Raw genomic sequence first — 24,158 nt, 5'->3', positions numbered from 1 at the left:
AATACATTTGATGGCGTAAGCCACATCAGTTAGTAATTTTGAATGTTCATTCAAATGATGTTATGTAAATTATTGCATCACCATCCCAGGCAGCCATTGTGAGTTTACCCATGCGTTTACCAAATTTACCAAGTTTATCAAATTGACACGAATGCCTGGAGGTCCTGTCTTCAGTCAGCTGTTTGTAAAAAGAAAAAAAAATGTCAAAGATGGTCTTCATCCATTCATCCTCCAGTTCCACGGTTATTCTGTAATTGTATGAACTGTATAACTCGTAAGTTAAATAATTTTTTTTATATAGGAAGTGTTTCAAATCTCTTTTTTATAGTTTCCACTCCTAAAACCTTTCCCACAACCCCTCATAATGAACATTGATCTAATGTGACATGAGGCTATTAGAGCTTGTCTCTTCCACTTTCATAGATAAAACAGACTGAAACGATGATCTATAGTACCTGTTTCTATCCCCCCCAGCCTTTCCTCTCCTCCACAACAGAAAAGACCAGGCAGTTCATTACTGGAGCTCCGATAAGATCACATCCTTCCTCTAAGAGCAACAACCCTCATCGTTTCTCAGGCCGTACGTCAACCTCTCAAAGATGACCTGATCAGGCAAACGATAGTCATTTACACTCTCTTGCTCAGTACATACCAGACACACCGAGGATCTAGTAGATTCATGTTTACCAAGACAGTCATATTGCGGGACTTTAACGTAGATACAGTAGATACCATATGGTCAGCCTTTAGGCCCTTACAGTAGACTGGGGATTTGTCAGAAGGTTGTAACTCATGGGAACCTCTTCATCATGGAAGCTCTTCATCATAAGCACCTATCAGAATCAAAGGTTAAGGGTAACGTATGTCCCTCGGCCTGTCTGTGCCTTGGGGATGCCTTTTCTTTCTAAATCAAATCCAAGAGGGTTAGAAGAACAGAGTGCATTAGTCACTAGTGTTGGAATGTGTTCTACTTCGATACGCTGTTTGATTTAGAAGTCAGAGGCATGCATGCCACCTAGACCGTAAAATCAGGAGATGTCCGGACGTCTTTTAAGTTGGGAGAGATATAGGACATGCTTCCATCCTTCTCGGATCAAACAGGCCAGCACACCCAGAGGGCCTGTCTGTTTGTCTGTACACAGCATGTGTAGAGGGCCTGTCTGTTTGTCTGTACACAGCATGTGTAGAGGGCCTGTCTGTTTGTCTGTACACAGCATGTGTAGAGGGCCTGTCTGTTTGTCTGTACACAGCATGTGTAGAGGGCCTGTCTGTTTGTCTGTACACAGCATGTGTAGAGGGCCTGTCTGTTTGTCTGTACACAGCATGTGTAGAGGGCCTGTCTGTTTGTCTGTACACAGCATGTGTAGAGGGCCTGTCTGTTTGTCTGTCTGTACACAGCATGTGTAGAGGGCCTGTCTGTTTGTCTGTCTGTACACAGCATGTGTAGAGGGCCTGTCTGTTTGTCTGTCTGTACACAGCATGTGTAGAGGGCCTGTCTGTCTGTCTGTCTGTCTGTACACAGCATGTGTAGAGGGCCTGTCTGTCTGTCTGTCTGTCTGTACACAGCATATGTAGAGGGCCTGTCGGTCTGCCTGTCTGTCTGTACACAGTATATGTAGAGGGCCTGTCTGTCTGTACACAGTATATGTAGAGGGCCTGTCTGTCTGTACACAGTATATGTAGAGGGCCTGTCTGTCTGTACACAGTATATGTAGAGGGCCTGTCGGTCTGTATACAGCATATGTAGAGGGTCTGTCTGTCTGTCTGTCTGTCTATATACAGCATATGTAGAGGGTCTGTCTGTCCGTCTGTCTGTCTGTCTGTCTGTCTATATACAGCATATGTAGAGGGTCTGTCTGTCTGTACACAGTATGTGTAGAGGGCCTGTTTGTCTGTCTGTACACAGCATGTGTAGAGGGCCTGTCTGTTTGTCTGTCTGTACACAGCATGTGTAGAGGGCCTGTCTATCTATCTGTCTGTCTGTACACAGCATATGTAGAGGGCCTGTCGGTCTGTACACAGCATATGTAGAGGGTCTGTCTGTCTGTCTGTCATATATATATATACAGCATATGTAGAGGGTCTGTCCGTCTGTCTGTCTGTCTGTCTGTCTATATACAGCATATGTAGAGGGTCTGTCTGTCTGTCTGTCTATATACAGCATATGTAGAGGGTCTGTCTGTCTGTCTGTATACAGCATATGTAGAGTCTCTGTCTGTCTGTATACAGCATATGTAGAGTCTGTCTGTCTGTCTGTACGTACACAGCATATGTAGAGGGCCTGTCGGTCTGTCTATACACAGCATATGTAGAGGGTCTGTCTCTGTCTGTCTATATACAGCATATGTAGAGTCTGTCTGTCTGTGTCTGTCTATACACAGCATATGTAGAGTCTGTCTCTGTCTATACACAGCATATGTAGAGTCTCTGTCTGTCTGTGTGTGTCTGTCTCTGTCTGTCCTGTCTGTCTCTGTCTGTCTGTCTGTGTCTGTCTGTCTGTCTGTCGAGTGTTTGCCTCGTCTATTCTGGGCCCAGCTGATAAGTGGCCAGTGTTGTGAAGAGAGAGAAAATGGCTGTTTTATGTAACCAAGGTCAGATAAGACACCACAGGGACCGAACACAACACTATATGAAATAATACAGCAGTATTTTATTGCATAGTTTCATAATTTCATGGCAATCGTTTCCTGTTTTGGTGTTGCTTTTCAGGCATGATCAGGTCTCACCCTTTTTGTCTGATTTTCTGTGATAAGAGAGCTGAACAAATAGTTGAATGGAACGTTTGAGATGAATTCATGCGAACTGTTTGTTTAAGAAAGTTGTTCTAAGGCGCATAAATAAAAAGACAGATACAGATTAGATGTCTTCAGAGTCACTGGGAGTCTGTCTGCATATTCTACACTCCAGTGCGTGGAGGTTAAATACACTAAGCTATGCTCAATATAGCAAGGAATTCCCTAGTCCTGAGTCCTGGGATTCTCTGTTTATTATCCTGTTACACTAAATGAATGCATGCATGTATGTTTATTTTCCTTTCATTTCATCGTGTACGTCTGGTTCTGTGTGTCTTCACAGCTGACCGATGGGGGCAAGGCAGCCAAAGCCAGAATGAGTGTGGGAGATGTAGTTCTGTCGATCGACGGCATCGCCACCAACAGCATGAACCATCTGGAGGCCCAGAACAAGATCAAAGCCTGCACAGGCAACCTCAACCTCACCCTGCAGAAGTAAGAGGCTGCACACACACACACACACACACACACACACACACACACACACACACACACACACACACACACATGCGCGCGCCTTATCTTTCACTTAAGAATGAACTGCTATTTAACAGCAGTACAAGTTCACCAGTGAGTGCTGCTCCAGACTGCTGTATGAGTCCTTCCCTTGGGTTTTACTGTACTGTGTACTCTCCCTAGGTTATGTAAGATCACGGTAAGTGCTGTAGCGTGTCTTATTTTAAGCTTCACAGAGTTTGCATGCGCCTTTGTTGATTCTGTCTGAAACTCTGTATTTAAGGCACATTTCAGGGACTTGTAAAATACGATTATGTGAATGCTTTACGGTAAGAAAATATGACTAGTTATTCTTTACTGGGCCATTTACCCAAATGGAACACCACATATACATTAAGCAGAAACCAGTCATTACCATGTCAGAGGAGAACTTCAACCATGTCCCATGTCTGTTTATTTCTCTATGAACCAAATAAATAAGCAAATATAGTCTTCCATGGTTGAGAGCTGATTTGAACCTGGAAGTACTTTAAACTGTCTCTGAGGTTGGTTTGGTTTGCCTGCTCTGTTTATGCATTAAGTACGTGCCCTGTCATTGTCCCCGAGGCCCTCTCAAGAATACAGGGATGTCATGATGACGCCGTTGAGATTCAGCACTCGGGCTTGTTTTCTCTTACACATGATGTATCCCTTTTGTTTATGTGTCTCTCGTCAAGCACACTATAACCTGATGCAGTGTGTGTGAAGTATTACAGCTGGAAACGCGCAGTGTGTGACTTACTCCGTCTTAAACACAATCAGTGGGTGACAAGGTTAGGCCAGATCAATTGAGTGGCCCTGGATGGAGATAAAGATGGCCACTTTTTTTTGTCCCAATGACAATTGGGGACATTCATCAGAACAAGGTCAAAGGTGTCCCTGAAAATCTTCGTATATAAATAAAGTTAAAAAAATCTGTTTGGAAAAAAAAGCAAACCTGTGGAACAGGAAGTGGAAGTACACCCCTGACCTTTGACCCCGATAGGAGGCAGCCATGGAGGGCCAGGATAAGTTTAAATCGGGCTTAAAGACTACCTCTCATTGAATTGCTCAATGGCTTTGCATGAAGGTAGTGTACAATGGAGGGGCAAGCACCATGGCAAATGTTCCCTCGATAAGGGCAAATGTACAGTATGTGCCTTTAGGACATGGTGGACCTGATTCAGTCAAATGAATCAGAGGGAACAGAGAGACATGTCTGAACTTTATGCTGTCACAGTGGAATTCCTCATCAAGGTTTCACACACGCTTTTCATGGCTGTTTTGACGGGGAAACCTGCAGAACCCATCAGATCAGACAGATGTCTGTTGTCAAAGACCTTGGGCTTTAGAGGTCCCTTTGTGCTACTTCAGCACTGTTATAGCTGTAACCGCAGCAACCCACCTAGAACATGACTACACTGGGCCATGCGTTCTGAGGAGGAGTGACAGTGGATAATTGTCAAAAAGCACAGAGCTGCCAAGGCTGGCTCTGCCCGGGTTTAAGTGAACCCCTGTGAGGAAAGCTTTTAATGAAAGCTCTTAAAATAGCCGCTACATTGATCCAACCTCCAAAGGAAGCAGGGAATACCAGACACGGCATCGGTTTAGCGTACATTTCAATACATTCTCTGTAGAGCTGTAACAGCAGTTGAGTGCTGCTTAAACAATTTTCTCGATTTGCAAGGAGGCCAATGGGTACCTTGTAATCCTCGATTTAAAATACTATTCCTTATAGGTGATTTGAATAAGGCGAGTTGAAATCACTTCCATAAATGTGAGGAAATGATTTGTCTGCTTTGTTTCCAATCAATGATTTGTCAAAGACATCAAAAAACACTTTGGTCAATCCTGAAATGAGACGGGCAATTAATTCCGGCATGTCACAATCACATACAACTTGGTCCTATAGATTCAGTTCTGTTTGATTCAGAAAAGTGTTTCCAAAGCAGAATCAAACTTAGCTGTGGCTCTTGAACAGCCACTAAGGAAAGCAGTGTTGAGTGGAGGGTTTATTCATTGTTTGTGAAAAGCATTAGCCCCAGTGTTCCACTGTTCCATAGAGGTGTTGTGCATAACCCTGGGAAAACACCTCCACACGCCCGCCGCGCTAGGCCGCCCAAGCTGTAAAAGCTGTTGAAAGAGAAGCACCGCGGCTGGTTCACGTGTCCTCTCATTCTGCCACCACAACACTAGATTAAGGAGCCTTTTTACTCTAATGGAAAAGAAAATAGGCCTAAAATTAGACGCCATCTCACAGCTGTCTGTAATCTAGCAAGTGTTATAAATGCACAATGAAACATCAAACACTCAGGCCATGCTAGACGATGATGACACATGAGATTCAGCGACGTAGCGAATCCTCATGCTTCATTTCTGTACTGGCAAGGACATGCGTTTTTGTGATTTTTAAATAATACATTTAAGTACATGGCAAATGTAAGAGTTATAGAGGGTAGCATGTTCGGGGACATGAGTTATAGAGGGTAGCATGTTCGGGGACATGCGTACTGAAAAGTGAAGGGAGTTCTATCATTCAAAATATGGAAATGAGACAGTCTTCCGTTTTTAGATACTGTAAACAGCAAGACTTTTCAAGCACTGTTTCCTCGTCACCCATGTTGTTTAATAATGGTACGGTATGTGCTCTCTGGCAGCGTGGAAGCAACGCTCAACATTTCCATCTCTCCCCGACCCTCCTGTTCCTCCCTCCGTCTCCCAAACCAAAATGTGTACCTCTTCTGGTCAATTCAGCAATGTGAAAAGAATGCATTGATTTCCATCAAATCATTTTAGACCGCATTCCCTTCCTGACTGTATTTTCTTAATGTTGGTTTCCAGGCAGGGAGGATGGACTGCCTCTGCTGAAAAAACTCAGTTGAGAATGGCGCCAGGAGGATCGGTACAGGAGGAGAGGTTTACAGTTACCTATTATTAGGTCTTGTTTTCAATTTAGAGAAAAAGGCACCCCTTGCATTTTGTCAGTGCTTCACTTTGTTTGTGATGTTATGTTCATCTTAGTGAGCAGAACCGCCACAGCTCTCGCCTCCAGCTGTAGATCTGGCAACGCAACTCACTACACGTACCTGTGTGGGATTTGTGAATGTGATTACTGTTGACTGATGGGATAAGAGTATTATGGATATTAACGTAACCGTGGCAATGCGCTAGGATTGATTTAACGTGCGTCAAACCAGGCCATGTGATGTCATACTGTCGTGTTTGATATTCTGTGAGCAGAAAAAGGCACACAACATTCGTGAGTCATTGCTCTACGAATGAGTCTTGGGGATTATTTGGGGAAAGCATGTTTAGCAAGGGGACAGATAATTGGGTTTAAAGTGTGATCCAATTTGTTGTTCTGCCATTGATCAAAGAAGGCTGTTCAGATCTGAGTTGATGAGAAGGGCTAGTTTGAGTGAAGACAGACAGTAGAAGTTAGCCAGTTTTGTTCTTCTAACAGACAAACCAGTACCAGCCACACTGCTGCTTAGGCTGCGGTTCATTCAAATGTCAACTGAAATTAGATGTGGATCTCATGGCTATGCTCAAGGGGAGCCTACAGCTGACTAAAGCTAAGCGGGAGAGTTCCTCTGTAGTTCCTCTATAGTGCCTATAGCTTACACTACACAAAAAAAACGGTTCCAAAAGGGTTCCCTCGGCTGTCCCCATAAGATAGTCCTTATTGGTTCCGGGTAGAAGTCCTTATTGGTTCCGGGTAGAAGTCCTTATTGGTTCCGGGTAGAAGTCCTTATTCGTTCCGGGTAGAAGTCCTTATTGGTTCCGGGTAGAAGTCCTTATTGGTTCCGGGTAGAAGTCCTTATTGGTTCCGGGTAGAAGTCCTTATTGGTTCCGGGTAGAAGTCCTTATTGGTTCCGGGTAGAAGTCCTTATTGGTTCCGGGTAGAGGTCCTTATTGGTTCCGGGTAGAGGTCCTTATTGGTTCCGGGTAGAGGTCCTTATTGGTTCCGGGTAGAGGTCCTTTTGTGTAAAGGGTTTTACTTGGAACCAAAATGGTTCTTCAAAGGGTTCTCCTATTGGGACAGCTGAAGAAGGGTTCTAGATAGCACCATTTTACTTTTAGTTTTTTCTAAGAGTGTAGTAAAGAACTATTTTCATCCTATGCTGGAGAAACCACAACTTTATATGATTCATCAGTTCTTCTCTGCCAGGATTATTCTATCCATCACTCACCGCTTCTCCTATGACGCTGCTGCTGCTTACCAGTACTCCCCCGCAGTAACACCCCCTGAGCCACAGAGCAGCACACGCTAACTAGGGATGCTAGGCTACAATGCGGTTTTGATTAGCGAACTTTACGAGGTGATAGGGACTGGGTATCCAAGAAAGATTGAATGTCTTGGCCCACGCTAGCAGTTCATGTCTGTCTCCAGGGTTGGGGAAAAATAGTATTTCCACTTGTCAGCAAAGTGATGGAGAACATGCACAGACCTACTGTGGCCGTAGTATGACTGTGAGGGTAATTGTAGGTAAGCTACAGTAGGATTATGCATGATTTTCCCCTTAGATTGACTGGTTACAGTTGGAAACCACCCAATTAGCAGGTTTCTGCTGATTTTAAGTTGTGGTGTTCTTCTCTCTCAGAAATTCCTCAGAAAAGAAAAACTGTTTTTCCATCCACACTTGGGTCATTAACAACTGAAAAGCATCTTCATAAGCACAAACTCGCCAATTGAGCCTAATGTGTGCTATGATTGTAATGACAATCAGTCACTTTACAACACATCTATTTTCCTCTTTGCTTGTATGAAAATGTCTTCCCAGGTTAACACAGTGAGTTTTGCCAGGAGGGTGTGGGAAGGAACATGAGGAAACCCGCTGTTTATTTGTCAAACACCGCTCCTTCTGAGAATGTGGCTGCCGCACCTGGGTCCAAAACCACCAAAAGACAAAAAACAAAATGGGATGTCAGAAACCCAACAGATCCTCTCATATTCTCTAAAAGTATGCAAGACGGCTTCTCCAGTTTGAGAAAGCCCGAGAGAAAGGGACCTGTACAGAGAGAGTGAGAGAATCATTTCACAATTTGTGAACTTGAAGCTCTGCGGCTGAGTTCTAACAGTACCCAGGACTGTCAGTGCAGGCTGGCCTCTCACACTCTCATCAGCTCACTGTAGCTCACAACACAGACCAGAGAAACAGGCATGTCCACTGGAGACGAAGTGGAATTGACATTTACCAACGTAAAAACAGAGTTGCAACATATCAAAGCACAGTGTCTTTTTGGTTCACACACACTCATGTTTTTCTATCTGTCTTAGCTTTCCTTGAGCTCAGATGTCAGTGAAATGTAAAAACAAAAGGAGACAAAATAGAAATACCGTTTTTGAGATGTCAATAGAGCAGCAATGGAGACCCAATATTTTTCTCTGTCAATTGACTTATACTGGCCTGTGGGTAGTGTCCTTAGCCTTAGTGTCCTGTCCTCTCATCTAAAAAGCTGGATAGGGCCTCTCTTTTACATCTTAATGTCCAGAATGTTTGACTGACCAATCAGCCTTCCAGTTGTGTGGAAATCAATGGTGACCCCCAAGGGTCAGGCACCTGCTGTGCTCATCTCCTTTTCTTTCCCCTGCTGGTGCAGCTTGTTCACAGACAGACAGACCGACAGGGTACAGTACAGTCAGGCCTGCTGTTTACATAGCAGCCAGTCAACCATACGCTAGCTAGCTGCTCTGTTAGCAGGAGAGGAAGCCTAGCACCAGACGCACTCACAGATGGCCAGTGTTTCCTTGGTAGACTGAAACTTCTGTGTGAAGGGGGTTAGGGATAGGGGGTGAGGAAAAGGACATTATAGTGTAATACAGAGCTCATGCTTTTATGCCTAGGTGTGGCCAGATGTTGAGTGGAGAGGGTGAGAGGGGTGTTAACTACTCTGGCCATGGTCCCACTCTGAAATGGGACTAACTTGAATTGAGAAGCTTTTAGTCTGTGCCTATTAGCTGGCTATTTCTAGAAGTATTTTTGTATTTATTTATTTTCTCCCGTTTCTCTTACATGGCCAGCATTTTCCTCTTTATCTTAAGTCATGTTGACCTGCGTTTTAATGTTTTGGATTAAATAATGTTCCATAATGTTTCCAACTGAGCGCGTACGAGCACGAGGGAACTTCTACACGCCATAATAAACCTCATAATGTATATGGAGCGTGTCATGTCATGCATTCTTATTCAATTACTATGAAACCATCTGTTTCTTTGCTGCTTATCTTTATTCCACTGATAAGTAACCTGGTTTAGACCTGGAAATGTCATCTTTATTATGGGTAGTTATCGTTCTATTGCACAGTATCAGGTGTTCTAGTATTCAGTAAATGGACTGGTTGCGCTGCTGTGGGACTCAAGGTAGCTTTGGAGCGGAACAAGTCCTGTGCAATGGATGGTAATACTCTCACTTCCAGCAGATTAGAAGCATCTTACATTCAATTACATGTACTGATCCAGAATGGGGAAATTGTTCCAGAAGACCTTTTTTAGTATGGGATAAATGATTCTATGTCTGTCTGTCTGTGTGTGTGTGTGCGCCTTTGGGTATGAATTATCCTGTCCTCAGAGTTTACCACTCCTTGGCCTGCTGTTATTCAGGGGGAACAGATTGATGCGGGATTGTCTGGGAGAGACATTATGAAACATCTGTTTGTGTGTGTTTTTGTGCAGGTTTCTAAGTGTTTGGGTGTGCATATGGTGGAAGGAGGAGTGTGTGCTGGGACTTGGGGTCTTCTCATGCTTATGGTGTCATTATTTGTCTGTTAAGGTACCCCACCCCTACACAGCACGTGCATGCTGCTGGGGGGTGGGGGGGGGGGTCAGTCACCACACACATCATACGAGTGAGACTGACAACGGCAACAAGCTGTCCAGTTGCAAATGTTAACGAGCTTTCACACTAAAAACGAACCCCTTCCATCTTCACCTCTCCTGTCTTTCCATTCGATTAGAGCGCTCTCTCTCCTTGCTGCCCCTAGAGTACATCTTTCAACATCGCTCGCTCACACTCGCTCACCTCTGTCACTCTCTCACTGTTTCACTCTCTCTCGTTCTCTCTCCTCTCATCCATGCCTTCAGTACTCCCTGTCTCCTCTCCCACCTCTGATTAATGAGGCTGTGTCAGAATTCCTGTTTCCCTGGCCATTCCTTTGCCATTCCCGTCGCTGTAAGAGGGAGAAGCAGGAGAGCAAGGAACATTGAGCATTGAAAGCTTTGTGCCCCTGACAGCCGCGTGAGTTACACCAGGGGCCTGGCTCGGCCCCCAGGCCCCACTAGCTGGCCAGCCATAGATGGACTTAGCAGAGCGGAGAAACAACTTTTCCACGTCCATCCATCTCCCTTTGTTTTCATTCCCCAACCAGTTTTTAAAGTGACATGCTAAGCCCTGTGTGGATGTTAAGCAGTCGACATCTCACACTGAAAGTGACACAGGAACTATTTGGATAACAATGAAATAACAGTTAAAAAGTAGTTTACATACAAATGTTATTTTCCCACAGAGTAGATGAATGGCAAAGACATCCATGATTGGGGTGGACTACTGCCAATCTCTACTGCTATGTAAGGGTTAAGGACTTGCTCTTTCAATGGAATAATTGTTTACCCAGATAGTAGTCCATTTGGCAGTGCTGTAGAACAATCTACAGAACATGTCTGATAATGAGTTTTTATACAGTGTAGATGCGAGGCAGTTCATGAGTGAGTAGTCCTTAAAATGTCGTCATGTAATTCTCGCCTGGATATCTAGCTGCAGTACACACAGTAGGTGTGTGTGTGTGTGTGTCCTGGTGCTGAGAGAGCTGGGCCTTGCGTTAGCAGTCTCTCCATCACTCAGTCAGATGCCATGTGCCAGACTGTTGCTCTTGGCTCAGACAGACAGGAGGGGGGGAAATATGTCTGTCTACTTTGCCCTCAGGCCCGTTCTGCCAGACTCCTTATTCTGCAATAGTGTGTTTTGTGTTTCAGTTTCCTACCAGCCTATTTATTCACATGCCTCCCTCTCCCCCTATCTCTCATACTTAGCCTGCGAAGAATAGAGCACCATACTAAACTACAGCTTCAGTAGTATGTAAAGGACATGTTTTCTAAATCCCACCATTATGACTAAGCTAATGTGACCTTGACAGTCAGAACTGTGTTCAAGTGAGTGGAACAGGGATGCAGGCAGGCTGAAGAAGGCTCTCTATGTGAGCAGGAAGGGGACAGCTAAGGGCCTTCTCCGTCTGACTACAACCATGCTCCTCTCGGCAGGGGGATGTCATCCCTATGGACAATATACAGGACACAATTTATATTGTGGTTATGTGCTATATCGGCAGACAAAATTGGATCATACACCTTGAATTGAACAGGAATTTGTTTAAGATTCAGTGGTTGTTTTTCTCAATGTGCTATTGACTTTTGAGGCCTACGTGACACGACTTTCAAAGGATGGCCCTCGAGGATTTGATTCAGTATACAGACCTTTTGTATTTTCTGGGAAGGATCCCCCATCAATCAGAAATGCGTGACTTCTTGATCCGTATCATCTGTCATCTGATTTGATGGATTACACATATCATCCATCCGTGTAGCTGGATCATATGTACTGGGATTACTTATAGGTTACAGATGTAGGATCTCCAGTTGATCACCCTGTTGAATGAAGAACAGTGCAGGACATTTATTTGAGGTTTAGAGGTCACATTTCCTGTACCCTGCAGGATTATTTTCTTGCTGTAGCAAACTGACTCAAATGAAGATCCTAAATCCTGTATGTGTATCATGAATCAATTGAGGTCCAGGACAACAGCTGGATGGTTCAATCTGAACCAGTCAGTGTCCCCCGGGCCTACCCCCCAGACCAGACTACACAGCCCTGCTACTCCGTTTCCACCTTTTTCTCCCGCACACAGCTGTCAAATGACACATACACACTGTCCATCAGTCTGAACAGCACAGCACGCGATCTGGCTAGAGAGAGAGGACAGCGGGGAGAGGGCTGAACAGATGTTCACAGGACCACCCTGGCCTGTGTTTGTTCAGTTAGCTCTGGGAACAGAGAAACAGAACGGAGGATGGGGCCTCCCTCAGACCCAATGATGGCAGATGCACAGTGTTATGGAGTCCATCTTGTTTGTAATGGCACAGGTTGTTTTGGATTTAGCCCAATCCCCATCCTTTACTGGACGGTTTGCCTGGGCCTTTGTGAGTGTGCTGCTTTCCTGAAGTGTATACAATAGTACAAGTACATTGGAGAATATGCTCATATGTGCATTGGAAAATATGCACCCGGCAAGTGTGGGTACAGTACTTTTCAAAATATGAATTACATCAACGTGTGGCAGGGTGGGCCTCGATAATCACCCAGTGAGCAAGCTATTAGTCGGTCAGCTTCGACTCTGGAAGAAAAAGGAACTGTGAGACTGTCCTCAACTCTTTCTAAAATGGCACAATGTGACAGACAGAGAACATGCCCCATGTTCTGGAAGAGACTCTTCTGTCCTGCTGAGTCACTGTCTTTATGGGGTAAAGGGACACATTGTCTGGACCTCAGAGGCTGTCAAAGACAGAGGCTCAGGACACCGTTGTTTATGAAGCCAGATGATAGGCTGGGGCAGGAACTTTATTCAGAACTGCATTAATGAGGGAACATGAACCAGTCGGAGTCTAGACTGACTGTGTCCAGCAGACGGAGGTCATGAATAGCCCACGCCATGGGTGAAGGTCAAGAAACAGCTGGAGGGGAGGGAGGGAGGGGGAGAGGGAGAGAGAGATTTCTTGGAATGGTGCTTTGCATACTTGATGTGCAGTTAGTCGTTTCCTTCGTTAGGCTACGTTCTTTGGTGTTTGCGACTGTCTCTGCTCCTCAGAGAGCGAAGGAATATACAGAATCTACTATCATTGTGGATGGAGACCAGAGTTGATGGTTCACTTCCTGGTAACCACTTCCCCTGAATAGTCTGTTTGTTTGCAGCAGTAATGACAACAGGACCACCCTCCTCTTCCTGAGGCGATAAAAGTCCTGCAGCTGGTTTGATCATGAGTATAAATCTGAGGTCTTCTACACTGTTCCAGCCTGTAGCCCTGTACACAGAGGTAGAGACTCGCACACTGAGGGGAGATATACATAGTGCTTGTTGTGTCTTGGGCTGCTGCTCTGTCCGTGGTGGCCACTAAATGGAGGATAGCTTTGTTTGTACAGAGTTTTTTTTTCATAGATCCCAAGTGCAGGACAAGCCAGAGGCTTTAGTGTGGTGGGGTGGCTCTCTGTGAGGCGTACTGACAGGATACAGACAGAGGACTCCGAAAATACTGGCATGTGGGGATCCTGGGTTTTTCCAATACGTCAACCTCCAACTACTGCATCCGTTGTCTATTTTTATGACTGAACAGCTGAGGATTTGGCCATATGTTCAAAACATGACTTTGTGGCCCAGAGGATAGTATACTGACTACTCCTTCCCCTAAAACACTGTATTCTTTAACACAGCGGAATGTACAGTAGGAGGCTCTGAAGCAGTAATGGATATATATATAATGGATGAATGGATAGATAGATAGATAAGTCACTCCAATACAGTAGGTCACAGACCTGACTGTCTCATATTAAGTGGACTTGTAGTGCTCGGTAGCGAGCTAACACATGCGTTGTGGGGCTGATTTAAAGAGTAGAGAGGCTCTTATCTGGCCTCATTTGAAAAACAAATCTCAGTCAGTTATATCTCAGGAGGTGCAGCCATATTGATATTCCAGAGCTCGCTGACCCCGCTTTGAAATCCAAGCGAGCATGAGTGGGATGATTGAGTGAAATTAGGATCCACGGTAAATCTAGCCGACGTTAGGGGAACATACCAGAGTAATAGAGCATAATATGTTTTCCCACATGTCTCTACCGCCATGCTGCTCTATGGCTGGCTGACTCTGTGGCATTGAGCTAGGGGCCAAATAGACAGGCCTGTAAGGGAGCCAGCAGCAGTCTTTGATAGCGAGTGTGTAATCTTTATATTGGCTCTATTTACAGGTTTTTCTCTGGCGTGGTTTTCTTCCCCCCTGAGTTTTCCTTTACTCATCACCACCTGTTTTCTCTCCCGTTCTCCCTGCCTCACCCCTCTCTGTCTCCTCTCGCTCTCCATCCATTTATCCCTCTCCCCTCTAAGTCTGACAAATGGTGTATTTATTTATCGGTCCCGGTCTTACCTTCGTGGACCTAGAGTTGTTGTGACATATGGTTGTCAGGGAGACTCTGGTGGTTCATTATACAATAACTAGTGTTTTTACTGAAGCAATACGGCACGAGGTTTATAAATAGATTTATACCATGGCATTGTTGAATACTCGCTTCTGATTGGCTTGAAGTATATTATATTTGCACGGTAGAATTCAATGGCTATAGTTCTTACATGTTCTGTGTTTGAGCTGCTATTGAAAGCAAAAGTCGAATTGAAAACATTATTAGCATTGTTGAATTTGATTTTCATAATAGAAAGCTAGGACTGATGGTTTGGTTAGCTAAACTAGAAAGTCTGTTTGCTTGGTTACCTCGGCAACTACTGTAACCATCTAGTAAACTTGCTAGCTACTTCAGTGGATGTTGAACACATCCGGCAAATGAACACATTTCTAGTGGTAAATGTGTTTAAATTATAGTCATGGTATAAAAGGGGTAATCAACTCGGGCCTCTCTATGTTCTCTGGAAAATAATGCAACTCTGTGGAAGGTAGCGCATCGTGGAACACCTTCCACGTCATTATTTTCCAGAGAACACACAGCCCCTCATTGATTATCCCTTACATACAAATCTTAATAGATTGGCCATATACTGTTGTGGTTTGCATGCTTTTTACCTTGCTGTTAGATAAAAAGGGTTCCAAAAGGTTTCTTTGGCTGTTCCCACAGGAGAACCCTTTTTGGTTCCAGGTAGAACCCTCTGTGGAAAGGGTTCTACCTGGAACCAAATGGGTTCTTCCTGGAACCAAAAAAGGATATTCTAATGGTTCTCCTATTGGGACAGCCGAAGAACCCTATTAGGTTCCCTTTTCTTCTAAGAGTGTAAAGGTAACTGCACATCTGTTCTTCTTTCTCATGATGTTTTCTGTCTTCACAGAGCTTCCAGTGTTCCCAAGGCTGATGCACCAAAGGTAAGTACACTCCAGTGAATCACTTGAAGTCAAATTCATTATTTAAGATGAAAGGATTATGATCTTGAGTATTACTTTTTAGTGGCGTATTGACACTTACCAGGATCATTTGTTAAAACATATGTGCTCAGGAGTTCATCGATATGTTTGAGCATGCTCACTGTACCCTTCTGAGACGATGTTACACCACATTTTGGTTGGCTGTTATGGACGTTATGCAAAGCTTGTGAAGGTGCCACCCTCATAGATAGCCCTAAGGCGCATACCAATGTTCTGGGGAGCATGGCCCCTGCATGAGTTTGCTGTGTGATGTGCAGTGTGTGAGTGTTGTGCATGTGTGCCCCCCACCCCCTTTTAGAACGAACAGTTGGAGATCATTAAGCCTGTGCCAATCACCTACCCAGCCACAGCATCCACATTCACCAGCCCCTCCCCCCAACCCGGTGCTGCCTACAATAAGACAGCCCGCCCCTTTGGCGGGGGCAGCGGTGTAGGTGTGGTCACTTCCTCCCTGACCGCCCCAAAAGTGGCCTCAATCCCTTCTGCATCGTCTGCTTTCACCCCCGCTGCCCCCTCCTCCCAGCAGCCCCAGCCTCCCTTCCCACTAGGCAGCCACTCCCGCTCTCCAGCCCCACCCATCGCAGCCCCACCCAGCTCAGCCCCACCCACCAGACCCAGCTCTGGCCGTTCCCCCTTCACCACCCCCTCCTCGTCCTCCTCCTCCTCCCCGGCCAGAGTGACAGCCCCCTCCTCCAATCCCGGTGCTCCGCAGTCCTCTTGCTATAACACGCCCATCAACCTGTACTCCAACGCCAACGCCTGTGAGGTGGCCATAGGACAGAGGCGGGGCCTGTTGGAAGCCCAGGGTGTGGTGGTCGACCAGATCAAAGAACAGTTCAACGGGTGAGTAGCACTAACCTCAATCCCCACCCCTCACCTCGTCTCCTCTCCTTTCTCCTCTTCTCTCCTGTTACTTTCTTTCTTTTTACCAAACACCTCTTGCTTCTGCTTCCTTTGACTTTCCAAGAGGCTCAACTGTGGGTAGGTAGGCGGTTTGTACAGTAAGTTCACTTGAAGTTATTACCCTGCACCACATTGTATTTTTTAGCTCAAAATAACAACATTGCTATTCTAGATGTGACCACTTAGACTGGTTTAGTGCAGCAGCAAGAAGGCTGTAATGGGAGATGAACATGTTTCGGTCTCACATCCCATAAATCATGTGTGTTGTTGCCAGGTCAACAGATACTTGTGGTTCACTCCACTACCTGTCTGGATGTTGTTGTTTGAGGACACAAGTAGCTGGTGTCCATTTTCAGTTAACCAACCATGCAATAACAACAGACTACCTGAGAGAGAGCATACTTTGTACTAAATCTTCCATCCGTTTCTCCTACATAGTCTACATTTATTTAGTCTTTATTGTTCTCATTTAGCAGATGCTCTTATCCAGAGTGACTTCTAGGAGCAATTGAAGGTTAACTGCCTTGCTCAAATGCACATCGACAGATTTTTCACCTAGTTGGCTCTGGGATTCAAACCAGCGATGTTTGGGTTACTGGCACAACGCTCTGAACCGCTAGGCTACCTGCCACTCCACAAACACAGTCTCGTTTGTAGAGCAACATGGATGGTGCCTGTACCCCCAGCTCTTTAAACAGCCACAATAGAGAGAAATAGTAATGGCGTCTTTTTGTAGGCGCCAACTCCGCCATGGTTCGTTGGACAAAGCGTATGGAGAAATGAATGGAGTTTCTGTAGGGTTTTTGGATAAACGCTGAAAATAAGGTCTGTGGTAAACAGAGGTTTAGGAGAGCTGACACGTTCTGTTCGATGAGACCATCTTCATCAGCGAACGTCACTTTTTGAAGCATTTATGTAATAAAAAAACGGCTTCATAATTCATAAAGGTCATGCTGACTGACTGATATTATCTCATAGAACAAAACGCATAAGATCTCCTAAACCTGTGTTAACCTCAGACCTTATTTTTGGCGTTTATCCCCAAACCCTATTCTTTCTCCATTCATTTTCCCCACAGGAATGGCTGAACAAACCAGAGCTAACCTATTTACGGCGTTTAGGACTGCAAGCTGGCGAGCTCCTATGAGCGCAGCAGCACATCTTGTCTCATGTTAAAGGGAACTGGAAACAGAAGACAAAGGCAGCAGCAGAACGACGACATGTTAAACTTACTCCTGCTACCACCCAGCCCAGCCCGCCTCTCTCTAATTGATAGTAAAGGGACTAGCCTTGCCAAACACCCAGTATTCCGGCTCAGTCTGCCTGGCATATCGTTGTTCTGTTGACTCAGACGCTTGTTTCTAAAGGCCTGGTATTCTGGAAGCTTTGGGGCTGGAGAAGCTCTACTAGGATGGTTCTCAGGCCAGATGTTTTTACAAAGCCTCCGAATAGTAAAAACACATGTTTTTGACTAGTCTACCAATGTAGTCCACTAATGCAAATGTAATTAGTTATGTTTTGCAGCTGAATATAATAGGGACTTCATGCCACATACCTGTAGGCACTTTGGTTGTCATCTCAGTCTTTACTGCATACTCTACTTACAGTCTCTGTAGTTATTAATTCACCTTCCTCCTGTCTAAACCCCCTGGACGACTCTGTCTGCTTCTGATTGGCTTGAAGGGCATTCTAGGGCATGCATTATTTCCCTATAATGCACAGTATATTTGCACGGTAGAATTCAATGGCTATAGTTCTTACATGTTCTGTGTTTGAGCTGCTATTGAAAGCAAAAGTCGAATTGAAAACATTATTGGCTTTGTTGAATTTGATTTTCATAATAGAAAGCTAGGACTGATGCTTTGGTTAGCTAAACTAGAAAGTCTGTTTGCTTGGTTACCTCGGCAACTACTGTAACCATCTAGTAAACTTGCTAGCTACTTCAGTGGATGTTGAACACATCCGGCAAATGAACACATTTCTAGTGGTAAATGTGTTTAAATTATAGTCATGGTATAAAAGGGGTAATCAACTCGGGCCTCTCTATGTTCTCTGGAAAATAATGCAACTCTGTGGAAGGTAGCGCATCGTGGAACACCTTCCACGTCATTATTTTCCAGAGAACACACAGCCCCTCATTGATTATCCCTTACATACAAATCTTAATAGATTGGCCATAAACAGTACTGTTGTGCATGCTTTTTACCATGCTCCTACACTCTTAGAAAAAAGGGTTCCAAAAGGTTTCTTTGGCTGTTCCCACAGGAGAACCCTTTTTGGTTCCAGGCAGAACCCTTTTTGGTCCCATGAGGGTTCTGCGTGGAACCAAATGGGTTTTACCTGGAACCAAAAATGGATCTTGAAAGGGTTCTCCTATTGGGACAGACGAAGAATCCTATTAGGTTCCTTTTTTTCTAAGCGTGTACAGCTGATGTTTTCTGTCTCCAGGTTCCAGGTATAGTAGCAGCATGCGTGTTCAGCTGGATCCTGTGTGTCTCTGGGTGTCTGCTTGCACCTCGTCTCAGAATGGTCCATGTGTTTTAAGATCCCAGTCGAATCAATGCTCTTCCTCTTTTCCAGTTCCTTTACTTTGCTTCATCCTCTTCTTCTTCATTTGTTCTTTCCTCAGGAGGGCGAGGAGGAAGAGACCAAGTTAGTGTTCTAACAGTAGCAGTGACACACTGTCTGCTCTGTAACTGTGGGATGATGCGATTATCAGTGCTTTACTGCCGCACATGATGACTGCAGCGCAATTAGAATAGTACAGTAGGCATGCTGGCTCCTTTCTGCCATAACCCTCATAAACCTCACTCATACTCATGTACTTACTGTATTACACCTTCATCTCAGAGCACAAACAACCTGCAAAGCCACCCTGTAAATAACCCACAGCCATACGCCGTAATAAGCCTCGTGATCCAGTTCATTCTGTTCATTCATGCTCTGTGCCATGGCATCCCGGCCCGGTTCACTTGGAAAAGTAGTGTATTTACACCCATGTGGGTTGGAAATGCTGGTCCATTTATAGTGCACTGCTTTTGACCAGAGCCCCATAGGCTTTATAGGCACTTTAAAGGAATAGGGTGCCATTTTATGCTGCACCCTCACCAGGCCCATCCCCAGACTGCAACTCAGAGCCCTGTAGGCTGACCTGTCACCACTCAGCGGGGCTACTGAACCCTGTCCCTGCATCTGTCCCCCTCCGTCTGTCCGTCTGCCACCGTGTCACTCTGTTTACCCAAGGCCACTTATTAATTACCAGCCAGCTATTCCACTGTGGTTCTAGGAATAGTACCATCACAATCTGACCCCTGACCTCCATTCCCTTAGAATACACTCACTGACACACGCAATAGACTAGAACACGTGCTGGAGAGATCACACGCAGAACACGCCGATATATTCACACTTGACTTGCCTCAAGTGCTTAAATGGATTTGTACCTAATGTAATACAGACACCTTGAGATGGGTGTCTAAACATTTATTTAATTCAGGACAGGAATACAAAGAACGCATCTGTTCAGGTCCTGAGCTCACTGTAATGTGAGGCCCAGTGGTTCCCCCTTGTGGCGAGAGATGGTACTTTCACCCTTGCTTCTAACTATATTATACAGTTATATTTAATAGTTTTCCATCAATTTCCCAAAATCCAAACAACATCACTGTTTCTTCAGCTGATCAATAATCCATAAAGCATATTCCTGCTAGTACTAAAAGAATGATGTCATGCTATAATATGAGTGTCTCTGAGTTAACGCTATATATGTGGGCTGAGTCATGTCATGTCATGTCACCTTCATAGGGGTTTCGGAGGGGATCATTACATTTAGTTGGAATAGATAGCGATCTGTGTCATTGTAGCTGACTGCTGCTCTGCTATTTCTAGTGTAGCTGCTGTTTCTGCCAGTGGGCCTCTGAGTATTCTTAAGTATAGCCTGTAGTACTGCATCAATGCTCATACTTTAGATCCAAATAGATTTAGCACCTTGGAAGTACAATATTCAGTTTTTCCTCCCAATCTTTTCTAGTTTCTGATTCTTCTCCTTCTATTATCTTATTTTCCTTTCTTACTTCCCACTCAATTTCCGTGTGCAGAGTCCCCCCAAAGACTGCCACTAGGAGGTACAGTAAATGGGAAGTCTAGCAGTGACCACTTCACTGAGTGTATGTGTGTCTTGTCTGAGTCTACCTGTAGTATACGCTGGGAGTGAGAGTGTGTTTTGTCTGTACCTGTGTGTGAGATTTGTTTTGCACTTGTGTTATCCTACTGTATGAAAAAGATGAATTAATGAATGAATTTAATAAATTAATCTGAGTAATTACTTAATGAATAAAGTCATTATTAAAAGTGATTTTTATGAATGGTGAATGCTAATAGTAATTGGAAATAAATGATGATGATGATGATGATACTTATTCTCTGTGTATGTGGCCTCAGGAACAGAGTTGATCCAGAGTTGAACCATGCCTCACCACTCAGTGAGGCCAGTAAGAAGCGTATGATCGAGGACACAGAGGACTGGCATCCTCGCACCGGCACCTCCCAGTCCAGGTCCTTCAGAATCCTGGCTCAGATCACTGGCACTGAGAACGGTGGGTACCCCCTGGCACCCTCCCCCTTCCCCCAATACCCTGATGCATAATGACACCCTAGTTACTTTATGTTGTGTACCCTGGCACCCTCATACCCAGGCCAGAACACATGCAGCACCACCAATACCTTGGCGCAGTGGTATTAGAAAATAGATATGTATTATAGCTAGATCATTGTGTTCTTACAGTAACCCCTCTGAAGTGACTATTTGGCCTTTGCCCCTAAGGGAAAGGTTACATAAGTAGACTGTAGTATAGATTACAACAGTGCTGCATGCTAGTCCCTGTGGCGCAGGTCTGTCTCTGGGTTCTGGTCCCCCTGGCGCAGCTCTGTCTCTGAGCCTCAGCAACCATCTCTCTGTCATCACCCCAGCCCTGTGTGTGTGTTGGACATGCTCTACTAATATAAGCTGACATGGAGCTGACAAGGAGCAGTGGATACGATGTCCCTCTCTACTCCAGACAGAGGCTGAGGTTACCAATGCAGCGCTGAATATGTTTACGGCTGTTGATATTATGCAAATGGTGCTGGAGACTGGTTTGTACAGCTGTAGGTGTGGAGACTGGATTGCACAGCTGTAGGTGTGGAGACTGGTTTGCACAGCTGTAGATGTGGAGACTGGTTTGTACAGCTGTAGATGTGGAGACTGGTTTGCACAGCTGTAGGTGTGGAGACTGGTTTGCACAGCTGTAGGTGTGGAGACTGGTTTGCACAGCTGTAGGTGTGGAGACTGGTTTGCACAGCTGTAGGTGTGGAGACTGGTTTGCACAGCTGTAGGTGTGGAGACTGGTTTGCACAGCTGTAGGTGTGGAGACTGGATTGCACAGCTGTAGGTGTGGAGACTGGATTGCACAGCTGTAGGTGTGGAGACTGGTTTGCACAGCTGTAGGTGTGGAGACTGGTTTGCACAGCTGTAGGTGTGGAGACTGGTTTGCACAGCTGTAGGTGTGGAGACTGGTTTGCAGGTCCCAACAGGACTGAGTTCAACTGGCATGGCAGGACTATGTCTCTGCCATCGGATATTGAGCCCAATCATCCAGCCCTCACGTGAGTAGAGCTGTTTGAGGTGCACCCTTGGCCAATTTTTTAAAATATTTTTTGCATTTAAAAAGCAGTATAACCCCTCTTTTTGGCTGGTCACCCCATCAGTTATTTTCTATTACAAGACACACGTCTACACGCACATGTCACAATCTCTGCATTGATGTTCATGAGTTTCTTTCCTCTGTTGACAGACCAAGCCCAGGAGAACAGCACTGGAAAGAAGTGAGTAGTTGATGATTGGTCAGTCTGCTCCGGTGTGATCTGTTTGTGTTTCCTGGCGCGAGTGTGATGCTGTTGTTGTTACTGTGACTATGTTGGGGTGATGTCTCATCCTGCATGTCACAGGAGCTTCTCATTATTGGGATTCCGTGTTTAGCCCATTGCTTCCTGATCCATGAGACGCTTAGTTTCAAGCTTCATTTACAGGAAGCCACATCAGAGGATGCCCACAGTGGAGGAAACCCTAGTAAAAACATCTCGGGCTGGGTTAGCTGGGTCGGCCAAACCCTCAGAGCCCTCTGAAAGCTGGGGATTGTCAGTTCTGTGTTCTGTCCCCCGTTCATCTTCATCTGCAGTAAACACGTGCTGCTGCTGTCCCAACCTAAGCACCGGACAATAAGCATGTCACGGTGGGATTGTGGGTAATGAAGTGGGAGTATGGGTAATAAGGGACTACCAGGAGGAGGCACTCACTCTCCTTCTCAGAGACATGTGGTTAACAGACAGCACGCTCCCAAACACACAGCTCTCCTCCTCAGAGACATGTGGTTAACAGACAGCACCCTCCCAAACACACAGCTCTCCTTCTCAGAGACATGTGGTTAACAGACAGCACGCTCCCAAACACACAGTTCTCCTATCAAGAGATATCAAGCCTCTTGCTAATCTTTCTGCTTTATTTATTTGACCTGCATTTCCTCATTTTTCCAGTATTTTCCCGTACATTTCTTGTGTTACTTTTTTCTTACAATTTCTTTCTTTCCTTTCTTCCCGTCTGCTCTCCTGTGTCCTCTCCTTTCTCCCTCCTTCCCTACCTCCCTCTCCCCTCCTGCCCTGTGCCGTTGGGTGTGTTAGGGTGAACAAACTGGACCCAGAGGTTGTGGGACAACTGTACAACAAGCTGAGAGACTGGCACCACGGTGTTTCAGCACGCACACTCAACGTGCAGTAGACTATGTTTCTCACTAAGATAATCGTGTACTATTTGTAACCTCTACCTGCCTGTGTTTTATTTATTTCAATATGCCTGTAGTTGTCTCCCTGTGTGTGCAGTGGATGTCAGCCAACCGACACCTAGGCAGAGTCCATTCTATTTCACATTACACCTACCATTATCACGTATAGTTACAGGTATTAGTTAGTGCATTATTTAGGTGTGTGTGAGAGACTCCCTTAGGTTACCTTGCCTTATTTTACTACTTCCACTATATTTGCAAAAGTATGTGGACACCCCTTCAAATTCGTGGATTTGGCTATTTCAGCCACACCCATTGCTGACGGGTGTATAAAATCGAGCCAACAGCCATGCAATGTCCATAGACAAACATTGGCAGTAGAATGGCCTTATTGAAGAGCTCAGTGACTTTCAATGTGGCACTGTCATAGGATGCCACCTTTCCAACAAGTCAGTTTGTCAAATTTATGCCCTGCTAGAGCTGCCCGGTCAACTTTAAGTGTTGTTATTGTGAAGTGGAAACGTCTACGAGCAACAGTGGCTCAGCCGCGAAGTGGTAGGCCACACAAGCTCACAGAACAGGACCGCCGAGTGCTGAAGCGCGTAGCGCGTAAAAATCGAGTTCCAAACTGCCTCTGGAAGCAACGTCAGTCCAAGAACTGTTCGTTGGGAGCTTCATGAAATGGATTTCCCTGGCCGAGCAGCCGCACACAAGCCTAAGATCACCATGTGCAATGCCAAGCGTTGGCTGGAGTGGTGTAAAACTTGCTGTCATTGGACTCTGGAGCAGTGAAGGCGCGTTCTCTGGAGTGATGAATCACGCTTCACCATCTGGCAGTCTGACGGACACATCTGGGTTTCGCGGATGCCAGTAGAACGCTAATACCCCCCCCCCCATGTATAGTGCCAACTAAAGTTTGGTGGAGGAGGAATAATGGTCTGGGGCTGTTTTTTATGGTTCGTGCTAGGCCCCTTAGTTCCAGTGAAG

The 24,158-nt window shown here is 45.2% G+C and overlaps 1 protein-coding gene across 4 annotated transcripts in view; it reads left to right on the top strand.

Annotated features, from left to right (window-relative positions):
* The window catches only part of pdlim5b (PDZ and LIM domain 5b), a 72,887-nt gene that overhangs the window by 39,714 nt on the left and 9,015 nt on the right, over positions 1-24,158 (top strand). Inside the window, exons 3-8 of one of the 4 annotated variants that reach the window (XM_014130040.2) lie at positions 3,076-3,227; positions 15,360-15,393; positions 18,986-19,008; positions 20,454-20,480; positions 20,797-20,951; positions 22,188-22,218. In XM_014130040.2, coding sequence (XP_013985515.1) covers positions 3,076-3,227; positions 15,360-15,393; positions 18,986-19,008; positions 20,454-20,480; positions 20,797-20,951; positions 22,188-22,218 — 422 coding nt within the window. Of the gene's footprint in view, positions 1-3,075; positions 3,228-15,359; positions 15,394-15,751; positions 16,297-18,985; positions 19,009-20,453; positions 20,481-20,796; positions 20,952-22,187; positions 22,219-24,158 lie in introns of all 4 variants that reach the window. The other 3 variants (XM_014130046.2, XM_014130035.2, XM_014130033.2) reach the window with 3 other exon arrangements.

The sequence above is a fragment of the Salmo salar genome, chromosome ssa01 (assembly GCF_905237065.1).
Source record: "Salmo salar chromosome ssa01, Ssal_v3.1, whole genome shotgun sequence".
Taxonomy (NCBI): Eukaryota; Metazoa; Chordata; class Actinopteri; order Salmoniformes; family Salmonidae; genus Salmo; species Salmo salar.
This window is presented reverse-complemented; position numbering and strand designations above follow the sequence as displayed.